Source organism: Cebus imitator, unplaced genomic scaffold, assembly GCF_001604975.1.
Source record: "Cebus imitator isolate Cc_AM_T3 unplaced genomic scaffold, Cebus_imitator-1.0 Scaffold441, whole genome shotgun sequence".
Taxonomy (NCBI): domain Eukaryota; kingdom Metazoa; phylum Chordata; class Mammalia; order Primates; family Cebidae; genus Cebus; species Cebus imitator.
This window is the reverse complement of record NW_016107756.1, coordinates 1,582,025-1,595,483: the sequence shown is the minus strand read 5'-3', so window position 1 is coordinate 1,595,483 and position 13,459 is coordinate 1,582,025. Positions and strand designations below refer to the sequence as shown.

General features: G+C 51.3%; 1 protein-coding gene across 1 annotated transcript; it reads right to left on the bottom strand.

The window, feature by feature from the left end:
* Window positions 1-235: 235 nt before the first annotated feature.
* On the bottom strand, window positions 236-6,788 carry TIMM22 (translocase of inner mitochondrial membrane 22). The gene is made up of 4 exons (XM_017510603.2): window positions 6,260-6,788; window positions 3,485-3,681; window positions 2,917-2,989; window positions 236-825 (listed from the first exon to the last, which is right to left on the bottom strand). The coding sequence occupies exons 1-4, from the start codon at window positions 6,495-6,497 to the stop codon at window positions 749-751; spliced, it is 585 nt and encodes a 194-aa protein (XP_017366092.1). The 5' UTR covers window positions 6,498-6,788; the 3' UTR covers window positions 236-748.
* Window positions 6,789-13,459: the final 6,671 nt, after the last annotated feature.

Below are 13,459 nucleotides of genomic sequence, written 5' to 3'. Positions count from 1 at the left end.
GAGCCCCGAGAACCCGCCGTCCCCAGAGCGGGGACGACACGGTGCCCCAGGAGCCCCGAGAACCCGCCGTCCCCAGAGCGGGGACGACACGGTGCTCCAGGAGCCCCGAGAACCCGCCGTCCCCAGCCTCCTCGGGAGCTTTCTCATTCTTTCCCTTCAGTTGTTTCCTCTGGGCCAAAACCTGGCGCTATTTTTGGAATTAGGGAATTTGAAAATAAAAATAAACCAACCTTTTGAACTATAAGGTGTGGGGGGGGCATATTTTTTAAACAATGATGGCAGAACACAAAACACGTGATACAATTGGTTGGACAGCACTGACCCGCCCTGCCCTGCCTGGTATTGGAGATGGACAGCTGCCTGGAGTCCCAGGTAGAAGGGCTTCCTGGTACCTGTAAAGACTGTCACCTCTGTGTTCGCAACACCAACCTAGAGGACCAGCTGTGGTCAGGACTAAGCTTGTGGAGCCCAATTCCTGTACATCGACATCCTGTCTCCCGATCTGCTCTAAGGAGAGCATGTGGCACGACACGTCCTCTCTGAGGCCTGGCTGGAGGCCAGGAGCAGCAAAGTGTGGTTGCTCTGAAGGCCAGAGAGAAGCCAGGCGGCCCCTCAGAATCCCGACGATGTGAGGGAAAACGAACGTCTTCAGGCCCTGAAGCAAGGGCCCTGGGGTGGTCCAGAAACCATCCTCCAAAGAGCAGCTCAGATCCAGGGCTGGCATCGTCCTTCCCATGGGCGGTCACTCTCAGCGTAGGTAATAATCAATGGCAGCAGAGAATGCAGCGAAACCTCCACAACCGATGGCCCCAGCTTTTAAGCCAGCTGTCAAACAAACAGAAATCACATCACCTGCCTGACAGCTGCTGCGGCGCGATGCACTCACGTCAGGTTCACACACCCTCAGGTGTGAAGCAGCTTAGGCACTGTAAGTCATTCAAGCGATCGCAGCGCTGTGAGACATCAGCGCAGCAGTGGGCAGATCTAACGCCGCGTGCTCATCTGACTGCATTTGTGTGGCTTGTCTCCTTCAAGGACTATTTCTAGTCTTAGGGAAATAGCCCCTCACAGGCAGGAAACTGCTTAAGAGAAGCAGCCCTTGGACTCAAATGAAAGCATATGGCCTTTGACCCTGATTTGTTTACAGAATACATTCCTGGGAAGGTGATCAAAGCAGTCCTGGAGACAGCGGAGCTTCTCAAAGAGGCCCTGGCGAAGCTGAGCAAAGGAGGCAATGAAGTTCCTCCACCAATCACAAACGGTGTCAGAGCAACAAAACCAGGTTTTCACGACAGCAAATCATCCTGTCTCCCAGAAGACGAGAAAACCGGCTTTTTGCTCCAAGTCGGGGCATGACAGATGGAAACTGGTCCAGTGATAAAGCACTGATGCTTCCAGGAGTCAGGCCCCAAGGCCCTCCACACTCGGATGGACACGCTGACAGGGAAACGGCAAGCAAACTGGTTTTCTCCTTTTTTTTTTTAAGATGGGGTTTCACCATGATGGCCAAGCTGGTCTTGAACTCCTGACCTCAGGTGATCCACCCACCTCGGCCTCCCAAAGTGCTGGGATGACAGGCGTGAGCCACCGTGCCCGGCTGTTTTCTCTTTTTTTACAGCTGATAATCTAGCATTTCCAGAATATCTGCGCTTAGCATTCAACGGGTAGAAATCGGAATCCCCAAGGACAGAAAGATATTACTGTTATATCATTTATATCCAAAATTAAAACGGACAACTGTATAGAATTATTGAGAAAAATGTCGGCCAGGTGCAGTAGCTCATGCCTGTCATCCCAGCACTTTGGGAGGCCAAGGCGGGTGGATCACCTGAGGTCAGGAGTTCGAGACCAGCCTGGCCAACATGGTAAAACCTCGTCTCTACTAAAAGTACAAAAATTAGCCAGGTGTGGTGGTAGGAGCCTGTAATCCCAGCTAGGCAAGAGTTGCTAAGGCAGGAGAATCACTTGAACCCAGGAGGCTGAGGTTGCAGTGAGCCGAGATCGCGCCATTGCACTCCAGCCTGGGCAACAAGAGTGACACAAAAAAAAAAAAAAAAAAAAAGTCTAAATTCTTGAAATGCTTAGAGTAAAAAGCTCGGCATGGTCAGCTGCGTGGGGTGGCCTGGGCTGAATGGACACAGCCCAGCTTCTGTGTCCCGCACCGACAGAGTGCAAGGATCACTCACCGCGAGGAGGTTTTCCTGTATGTTCAGCATGGGCAGTTCTGTGTTCTTAGATCTGGATCGGTGACTCACCTGGGGTCACTTGCCCCTCAGGAGACTTTCAGGGACATCAAGAGTTGTTACAACTGGACAGGCGCAGTGGCTCATACCTGTAATCCCAGCACTTTGGGAGGCCAAGGCAGGCAGATCACCTGAGGTTGGGAGTTCAAGACCAGCCTGGCCAACATGACAAAACCTCATCTCTACTAAAAATACAAAAAAATAGCTGGATGTGGTGGCGGGCACCTGTAATCCCAGCTATGCGGGAGATGAGGCAGGGGAATCACTTAAACCCAGGAGGCAGAGGTTGTAGTGGCCAACATCTGCCACTGTACTCCAGCTCAGGTGACAGAGTCAGACTTGGCCTCCAAAAAAAAGAAAAAGTAGTTGTGACAGGGTTCCCTGCATCTTGTGGGTGGAGGCCAGGGATTGTGCTAAACACCTCAGAATGCCCAAAACAGACCCAGGCCCGGCAAGGGTTCATCTGGTCCAAATGTCGACAGTGCCAGGGATCAGAAACCTCATCTAGATCCCAGCCAGTTTCCGAAGCTGAGTTCACACAGAAACGACCGTGATGTGTTGGTCAGGGGGAGGAAGATCAAGTGTCCCTGGACAACTCCTATGTTTGGAAACGGCAGCCTCAGCACGTTCTCCAAGGCCACAAAGCAAAAGCATCCACGTGCCATTTACCAACCTCTGAAACCAATGGCTCCTCCGGTGATGCAGCCACTGAAGACGCTATTCTTCCAATCCGACTTTCCCCGGTACTGTGGGCAGAGAAGGACACTTTAGAGCCGGAGAAACACACAAGTCCATTCAGGGAAAATACACAGGGCTTCTAGTTTGCTCATTGAGTCCCTGCCCAGAGGAAACCCCATCTTTCCCAAAAGCACAGTTCTAACAGTGCAGGACACACGTGTATACAGTATGTGCTCACAGGCGCTTCCTGCAGGTGGCGCCACAGTGCCGAAACCAAGTCCAGCACTTGAAACGGAATCAAAATTTCTAAAGGGGCTCTCCAACAGCCTCGTGTTTTAAATCATTAGCTAACTTCTAGCCTGCAAAAAGTAAAAAATAATGCAAGCCCATACTGTAAACACACCAAAAGTTTGCAACAGGGACTATTTTCTGGAACTTAAACCTAGAGTGTATCTGAGGCTCCGAGATGCTTTCTATAACAACTTGCAAATGACTTTTAAAGAGCAATTTCTCTTTAAAATGGCGGCCCCACCAGGGATTTCTCAGAAGGCAGAGACACTTACAGATTCCACCAAACACTCAGTACAGGAAAACATGGCTCCCACGATGGCAAAATTCTTGGCATACGACATTCCTCTCTGCCCCATGTCCTTCAGAACTTCTTTTGCAGTCGGTGTGCGGTAAGGATCCTTAGGGTCAAAGCCCACATTGGTATCGATGCCGGCAGTAAACACCCCAAATGCACCTCCTAAGACAAATCCTAGAGGCAAGCACAGAGGCGAAGGTTTCTGGATTACGGCGCTGGGATCGTACTGGAAGGGACGCCCCCTTCTTGCCACTCGAACTCCACCTGCCTGGTGGAGAGCTGGACACAATCCAGGGTCTATTACTGTGACATCATCTTCTGCCTCTAGGGTTTCTCGCTCCTTTAACCCTCTCTGCTCACTACACTCTCTCACATGTAAACCAGCCACTCTCAAGTTCACCTATCAGCTTTGCAATCCCTCTCTTGACCATAGTGACATCCATGGCAACGCTTCACTGAGCAGCACATGCCGGATACTACACTCGGGCACGTTATAGTCACAGCTTCACTTATTCTTCACAGTCATCCAGCGAGACAGATGCTATCAGCCTCTCCTTTCCATAGATAAACCAAGGCTCAGAGAGGTTAAGCCACTTCTACCAAGGCCACACAGCTAGTCAGCAACAACTCTCACACTGCTGTCCACATCTCACTTTCCCATAGGGATGCCCCTCATGACTTCATGGTCAGTGTGAGATTAATAAGATCATGGGCACCTCCCTCCAGACTTTGCTGCCTGTGGCCCCTTCTTTCCCATGCCATGCCATCTCCCGGCGTTCGGAGCACCTCTGCCTCTGCTTTGCTTCCTCCTGTAACCACTCAGTCGTGAAACACAGCAGAATCTTTCCTGCCAGTTCTTCAAGTCCAGTCCATCCCTGTCTCTGCCCACAACTGTCATCCCAGTCTGGGCCTCCACCGCTTCAACCATGAGCACGATGAAGACTCCATTTGTCCTTTCAACAACTCTATCAGTGACTTCTTAGGGTCAGGCGGAGTAAGGAACAAAGACCCAGTCCACGCCCTCATGAAGCTTCAGTCTAGTGAACTTCCTCTCTGGCCTTCTCAGCCACAGATTTTTCTTTCCTTCAACACACTCTATCCTAATTGATAATGTTCATTACCACTTATTACTCTTCATGAAAAATATCAACTACTGCCCTATGCCTATAAGCAAAGAGCCCAAATCCCCCACTCAACCCCAAACTTGAAATAACAGTTCTCTGCTCCTTTGCCTAAGTGTATTTTCCTTTTCTCTTTTTTTCTTTAAAAACGGGGTTTCACCATGTTGGTCAGGCTGGTCTTAAACTCCCAGCCTCAAGTGATCTGCCCGCCTTGGCCTCCAAAGTGCTTGGATTACAGGCATGAGCCACCACGCCCAGACTCTATTTTTTATTTGAAACAGAATCTTGCTCTGTCGCCCAGGCTGGAGTTCAGTGGCACGGTCTTGGCTCACCGCAACCTCTGCCTCCTGGTTCAAGTGATTCTCCTGCTTCAGCCTCCCAAGTAGCTGGGACTACAGGCATGTGCCACCATGCTCAGCTAATTTTTGTATTTTTAGTAGAGACGGGGTTTCACCACGTTGTCCAAGATGGTCTTGATCTCCTGACCTTGTGATCCACCCGCCTCAGCCTCCCCAAGTGCTGGGATTACAGGTGTGAGCCACGCACCTGACCCTTTTTTTTTGAGACAGGGACTTGCTCTGTCACCTAGGCTACAGTGCAGTAGCTCGATCACAGCTCACTGCAGCCTCCACCTTCTGGGCTCCAGTGATCCTCCAACCTCAGCCTCTTGAATAGCTGGGCCCACAGGTGCACACCAGCTAATTTATATAATTTTTGTAGAGCTGGGGTTTTGCCATATTGGCCAGGCTGGTCTTGAACTCCTGGGCTCAAGCGACCTACCGCCTCAGGCTCCCAAAGTGCTGGGATACCCCGCCTACCTGTATTTTCTCAATCCTTGAAGATGCAGCTCCAGTTGCACCTCTTCTATGGTCTTCCTCAACCAAAAAAAGACGTTTCTTGTTCCTACCTCACTTGTTTTCACTGGCACTCTCCCTATATTCATTTCTTAAATGTCTTTCATTCTCAGTGAGACAAACTCGTCTGCAAATGTGGTCAACCTCGTTACCCTGCCCACAGAAGGAACACTGTACGTTCTCAAATCTCCGAAAAGCTTAAGGGAGAAACCGAAAGCCAGGGCAGGCTTCTCTCTCCTTGCCCGCTGCTGCCGCGTCACACAGGCCTCTCAGCTTTTCAAACCTCAGGTAATCGCTGCCCTGGGGACGTCTGCACGTGCAGCTCCTTAGTCTCCATCACTCTTCTGCAGCGTTCCCGCGCAATGTTCTCCACACAGGGCAACACCGGCCCCATGAGGACCAGGCTCTCGTCTCTTTCACCCTGTAATCCCACCGCCTGCCATGTGATAGTTGCTTAGGAACAATCTGTCGAATGAATTAAGAGAATGAGCGAATCTAAGGGAATTAACGGGTGAACGAAGTCACCCACGTAGTAACTTTTAGGCCCAAACACAGCACCGATTCTCGGATCCACTCTCCGTAAGGGAAGCTGACCCGAGGGGACAGGAGGGGTGACGCGCGAGTTCACGGAATGAGGCGGGGGTCCGGCCAAGATCAAGGCCCGCAGTCCCTCGCCTCCCAGGCGCGTGGTCTTCTCGGCGGAGGTCCCCGCTGCCGTCCAAGCGCGCTGCCGTCCAAGCCCTCCGCCTCCCCGGGGTCCCACTAGCCCGGCCTCACCTCCCACGCAGGCCAGCGCAGCCTTGAAAGCGCAGCTTTCCATCACCTTCTCCATCATCTTCTGCTCCTCGCTCTTGGCTGGACTTGGGATCCCGCCCAGGCTCCCAGGCTCCAGGAGCCGCGGCTGGCGCTTGTCACCCACCAGATACTGCAGGAGAAGGCTGTACTGCAGCGGGGCTTCGGCGGAACCCGCTGCCTCCGGCGCCGAGCCCCCGGCATTGGGGGAGGCGGTCGCCATGACAGTCGCTACCCAAGCAACCCTCGCGTCGTTCTCCCCGCAGCAGATTCGACAAGCGTCACGTGGCGGGTCCTGAGACCACCACCGTACTGCAACGGCAGATTCGCCGCAGCAAAAAGCCGCGGCCGCAAGCACCGTCCTGCGCACCCCAGCGAAAGCGCTATCATGTTTCCAAAAACAAAAAGCCTCTTGTGAAAGCAGCTTTCTCTATGTCACAGACAAACGAGATGAAGACCCACCAGAAAGCGCCCTCAGGTTCGGGGCTGCAGCGCGGTACGTACCGGGATTTGTATTTGCAATCCGGCAGCGCGGTGCCTACCGGGATATGTAGTTCCAATCCGACATCAACTACATTTCCCCGGAAGCGTTGCGCGAACTCTCGCGCCTTGGTCCCGGCCAGAGCTCTTGCGAGCTCCTGAGGTGAGTGAGGAGCAGCCGCGAGCTCCGAGGCCGCCATGCTCCGGATCGCCGGCAGGGGGCACGCGAGCATTCTCGCTGCCCTTTCCGCCTAACGCTGTCATTGTACGGCGAGGCGCGGTGGCTCACGCCTGTCATCCCAGCACTTTGGGAGGCCGAGGCGGGTGGATCACCTGAGGTCGGGAGTTCGAGACCACCCTGACCAATATGGTGAAACCCCCGTCTCTACTAAAAATACAAAAAAAAAAAAAATGAGCTGGGCATGGTGGCGCCCACCTGTAATCCCAGGTACTCGGGAAGCTGAGGCAAGAGAATGGCTTAAACCCAGGAGGCAGAGGTTGCAGTGCGCCATTGCACTCCAGCCTGGGTAACAACAGCAAAACTCCGTCTAAAAAACAAAAAAAGATCCCAGCTTACAGCATTCGCTGACTTGTGTGGTGCAAGAATTCCCATCATGGCTGATTTCAAACTACCGAGTAAGGTCATCAGCCATAGAATTGGGAAGAGATTAACCAGCTCTTGGTTAGATAGTGTTTTTGCCACCATAAACAATCTATGTAAATAAAGTCAACAGCACCGTGTAGTAAAATTTTGAGGTGATAAGTTTTGAGCATATATTACCTATTTTTAATATAATTTAATAATAAATGTATAGAATGTAATTTTTAATAACTGTGCTTAACAACCAGCCCAAAAATTCCTGATAATTTATTGCCTTACTTTTAAAAATTCTTCTTTTTTTTTTGAGATGGAGTCTCACTCTGTCGCTCAGGCTGGAGTGCAGTGGTGCCATCTCAGCTCACTGCAACCTCTGCCTCTCAGGTTCAAGCAATTCTCCTGCCTCAGCCTCCCCAGTAGCTGGGAGTACAAGGGCACCCCACCATGCTCAGCTAATCTTTTTTTGTGTTTTTAGTAGAGATGGGGTTTTACCACGTGGGCCAGGATGGCCTCAAACTCCCGACCTCAAGTGATCCGCCTGCCTCAGCCTCCCAAGGTGCTGGGATTACAGGCGTGAGCCACCACGCCTGGCGAGTTAGGGTCTTTTTGTTACTGTTGTTAAACATTTACCATTATACCATTCACTGCAGGCATATTTTGGGAACCAGGAACACTCCCTCCTCTTTGAGGAAACCAGAATTAGGGGCTGGTAGGGTGCAGAAGTGGGGAACAGATTTCGGGTGTATCCAGGAAAATCCTAGGGGATGTTGGGGAGGGGTTTTCGGTCCCATGAATGCTAACGTTTTGGCATCATGTGCACTCCTTGTATGAATAAAATGTGGCCTGGGAACCTCTGGGGCGTTTAAGCACGTTTTTTGCTGGTGGCCTGAAGGCAGTGCCATAGCAACATCTGCCTGCCTGGGCCAGGGACTCTCAGAAGATGTTGATCAAAAAAGATTCCTCTGCTGGGCGTGGTGGCTCACACCTGTAATCGCAGCCCTTCAGGAGGCTGAGGCGGGAAAATTGCTTGAGTCCAGGAGGTTGATGCAGTGAGTCATGACCATGCTGCTGAACTCCAGCATGAGCAACAGAACGAGACCCTGTCTAAAAAAAAAAAAAAAAAAAGAGTCCTCTAAGTCAACAGTGGTCATTTTATTCAGAAGGCTGCGCAAACCGCTTCAAAAGGACTGGGGGGCATTCCATAGCCCAAAGCCTCACAGATATGTATGAGCTGTAAGAGGATATGATGCGTCCTTATTTATTTGTTTATTTTTTTGAGGTGGAGTCTCACTCTTGTTGCCCAGGCTGGGGTGCAATGGCTCAATCTCGGCTCACCACAACCTCCGCCTCCTGGGTTCAAACGATTCTCTTGCCTCACTCAGCCTCCCGAGTAGCTGGGATTACAGGTGCCCACCACCACACCTGACTAACTTTTGTATTTTTAGTAGAGACGGGGTTTCACCATGTTGGTCAGGCTGGTCTCCAACTCCTGACCTCAGGTGATCCACCAGCCTGGGCCTCCCAAAGTGCTGGGATTACAGATGTGAGCCACTGCTCCTGGCCGAAGCGTCCTTCTTTTAAGGGTCTCTGGGCCCCAGAGAAGAAATGGGTGGGAGCCCTCCTCGAAGCCATACTTTTGGGACACTTTGTTCTGGGATCAGGATGGAATACCCAGCCAACATGGAATACCCAGTCAGGTCTTATATGAGGGCGGAGGCTCCCAGCTTTCTCTCTGAAGTGACTTTCCCCACAAGAGGACATTGCTTGTCTGGCCTGGTGTGACGGGTGGGATAAGGCCTGACATGGCTGGCTGCAGAAGTGGGTGTGGGGCCTCCAGCCATGAGAGTCATGGGGACCCACAGGCAGCAGGCGAGGAAGAGCACCCCAGGCTCTGGGCAGGGTCCCCTCCCTCCCATCTCCACAGTGAAGGTCACTTAGCAGCACTGTCTGTTTATCATCATAGAGAGAGGATTGAGACTGTCTCAAAAAAGGAAATTGTTAATACGCCATTAACGTACAAATAAAATCTTTTATAGGCAACTCCCAATTATACCGGATAAGTATTTTATTTACATCCATTTTGATTCAGATTTCATGGAATCAATTATTTCCTAAATGAAGTGGACTGAGAAAACTTTCCTCATCTTTTATCATCAAATGTTCATTTTATACTAACAGCTTTGTTATAATGGAATTCGATTTTCCGTGTGTGAGGGATTTTTCTCTTTCATTCAGAACTGCCTGCTGTATTTTAAATATTTTGTTCTGCACTTATAGTAGCTTATTCTTTGAATAAGTTCTTATTCAAAAATTCAAAAACTATTTTTTGGAGTAAAATACTATCTTCCATATTTTTCTCACATCTATTTCGAGTCTTCCAGTTTCCTTCCCCAAGCAACCTGTTACTATTTCTCAAATGTCTTTCCAGATCTATTTCATACATATATATATAAGCATTATATTTGATGTGTGTGTGTGTGTGTGTGTGTGTGTATGTGTGTGTGTGTGTGTTTCAGCATGTAAAAGAATTACAAATGGGGCCGGGTGCTCATGCCTGTAATCCCTGAAGTTCAGAGGGCCAAGCTGGGAGGATGAGTTGAAGCCAAGAGCTCAAGACCAGCCTAGGCAGCATAGTGAGACCCCCGTACCAAAAAAAAAAAATTAGCCGGGCATGGTGGAGTGCACCTGTAGTTCCATCTACCTAGGAGGCTGCTATGGGAGGGTCACTGGAGCCTGGGAGTTGGAGGCTTCAGTGAGCTGTGACCACATCACTAAACCACAGCCTGGGCAGCAGAGCAAGACCCTATTTTTTTTTTTCTTTTTTTTTGAAACACAGTCTCGCTCTGTCCCCCAGGCTGGAGTGCAGTGCTGCCATCTCGGCTCACTGCAACCTCCGCCTTCCGGGTTCAAGTGATTCTCCTGCCTGAGTCTTCTGAGTAGCTGGGATTACAGGTGCCCATGACCATGCATGGCTAATTTTTATATTTTTTAGTAGAGACGGGGTTTCACCATGTTGGCTGGGCTGTGTTGAACTCCTGACTTCAAACGATCTACCCATCTCAGACTCCCAATGTGGTGGGATTACAGGCATGAGACACCATGGCTGGCCAAAACCTGTTTCTGTAAATAAAAAAAAAAAAATTACAGGCTGGGCACGGTGGCTCACCCCTGTAATCCCAGCACTTTGGGAGGATGAGGTGGGTGGATCATGAGGTCAGGAGTTTGAGATCAGCCTGGCCAACATGAAACCCCGTCTCTATTAAAATACCAAAAATTAGCCGGGTGTAAAAGGCGGGCGCCTGTAATCCCAGCTACTCAGGAGGCTGAGACAGGACAATCGCTTAAACCTGGGAGGTGGAGGTTGCAGTGAGCCGAGATCGCACCACTGCACTCCAGCCTGGGCAAAAAAAAAAAAAAAAAGCAGGTGGTTCTTACTCCCGCGATTCCACGCCGCCACCTTCTCTCTCCCAGCACCTATGCCACAGAGAGTCCCCCTGATCAGCTGACAGAGAAAGGGAACACTCACATCCTGCTTCTTCTGTACCATGTACAGGCACCGTCCAGAACTGGGCAGCTGCTGCCCGACAGCCTCGTTCTTGGACATCCCTGAAGGGCAGCAGTGGAGGTGGACCCTCTCAGCCAGCAGAAGCTGGAGCAGTATTGTGCTTGGAAGGAGAAACGGCTACAGGTGAGAGCAATACAGATTCATGGACTGTAGCCAGTGATCTGGGGGAGAGTCAGGGACTTGGAGGGAATGTGATTGGAAAACTGGTGACAAGGAAACTGAGGGAAGAGGCATGTGGCAGAAAGCACGAAGACACCTGTGTGCTATGTCAATGCTGAGTGACGGAGTGAGAGGATGGCCCGTGCTGTGGATGCCGGTCAGCCTCTTCTCCCCGCCGCTGTTACCGCCCAGTGGGCTCATGAACAAAGTGGCCATGAGGGCAAGGGTGAAGCTTATTCGTGGGCTCACAGGACGGACTTTTACTCATCATCCTGGCTACAGCTGCTCTCAGTGCCCAATCTGCCAGCAGCCGGGACCAGCCCTGAGCCCCGGATATCCCCCATTCCCAGGGGTGATGAGCCAGCCACCCAGTGACAGCTTGACAACATGGGACCACTTTCATCTTGGAAGGGGCGGCATTTTGTCCTCACTGGAGCAGACGCTTGCTCTAGGTCGGGATTTGCCTTCCCTGCGTGCCATGCTCCTGCCAAATCTCCCGTGTCGATGGACTACAGGCTGCCTCACCCGCTGTCAGGGTATACCACACAACATTGCTTCTGACCAAGGAACCCACTTCTCAGCAAAGAAAGCATGGCCGTGAGCCCATGCCCATGGACTCACTGCTAAAAACGTCCTAAAGGGCTGGGCGTGGTGGCTCACGCCTGTAATCCAAGCACTTTGGAGGCCAAGGCAAGCGGATCACCTGAGGTCAGGAGTTCTAGACCAGCCTGATCAACATGGTGAAACCCCGTCTTTAAAAATAAATAAATAAATAAATAAAATAAAAACGTCCTAAATGCTCTTACCATCTGCCCACCATCTTGAAGCAGCTGGTTTGATAGAATGGTGGGATGGCCTTTGGAAGGCTCCATTGCAGCGCCAGCTGGGTGGCAAGGCCTTGGAGGGCTGGGGCAGAGTTCTCCAGGAGGCAGCATATGCTCTGAGTCCGGATGGAGCGTAGGATGCTGTTTCTCCCACAGCCAGGACTCATGGGTCCAGGAATCAAGGGGTGGCAGTGAGAGTGGCACCAGTCGCTAGTACCCCTAGTGCCCCAGCAGCAAGATGTTTGCTTCCTGTTCCCGTGACCTTCTGCTCTGCTGGCCTAGGGGTCTTATTTCCAAACGGAGGAATGCTTCCCCCAGGAGACCCCACCGTGGTGCCATTGAACTTCCAGAGAAGACTCCTGCTGGGCCCATTTGGCCTCCCACTGCCTCTGAATCAACAGACGGGTGAGAGAGGTTCTCCGCGGCGAGGGTGATCGGTCCTAGATTGGACCACCACGAGTCCACGACTGAGGTGAGCAAGGGTATGTCCGGCATAGAGGAGGTCCTGCAGGGTGTCTCCTAGTGGACCACGGCCTATGACTTGGGCAATGGAAAACCACAATAATTCAATCCAGGCAGGACTACCAAGGGCCCAGACCTTTCAGGAATGAAGATTTGGGTCACTCACCAGGAAAAGACCACAACCCGCTGAGGAGCTTACTGAAAGCAAAGGGAATACATATTGGGTAGTGAAAGAACATCATTATAAATACCAGCCACGGCAGCCACAGCGGCTCATGCCTGTAATCCCAGCACTTTGGGAGGCCAGGTGGGCGGATCACCTGGGGTCAGGAGTTCCAGACCAGCCTGACCAACGTGGTGAAGCCCTGTCTCTACTAAAAATACAAAAAACTAACCAGGTGGTGTATGCCTGTAATCCAGCCACTCGTGAGGCTGAGGCAGGAGAATAGCTTGAACTCGGGAGGCAAAGGTTGCAGTGAGCCAAGATCCTGCCATTGCACTCCAGCCTGGGCAACAAGAGCAAAAGTCCATCTCAAAAAAAACCACCCTAATATCACAATAAAGTGAGTCACAAATTTTTGGGTTTCCCGGTGCATATAAAGTTATGTTTAGGCCGGTGCAGTGGTTTCTGCCTGTAATCCAACACTTTCGGAGGCTGAGCCAGGTGGATCACTTGAGGTCAGGAGTTCAAGACCAGCCTGGCCAACATGGTGAAACCCCATCTCTACTAAAAATACAAAAATTAGCCGGGCGTGGTGGCACACGCCTGTAATCCCAGCTACTTGGAGACTGAGGCAGGAGAAGTGCTTGAACCCAGGAGGCGGAGGTTGCGGTGAGCTGAGATCATGCCACTGCACTCCAGCCTGGGCGACAGAGCTAGACTCCATTATGTTTGCACAGCACTATAATCTATTAAGTGTGCAATAGCATTATGTCCAGAAAAGAATGCATAGACCTCACTTAAAATACTTTGTTGCAGGCCGGGCGCGGTGGCTCAAGCCTGTAATCCCAGCACTTTGGGAGGCCGAGGCGGGTGGATCACGAGGTCAAGAGATCGAGACATCCTGGTCAACATGGTGAAACCCCGTCTCTACTAA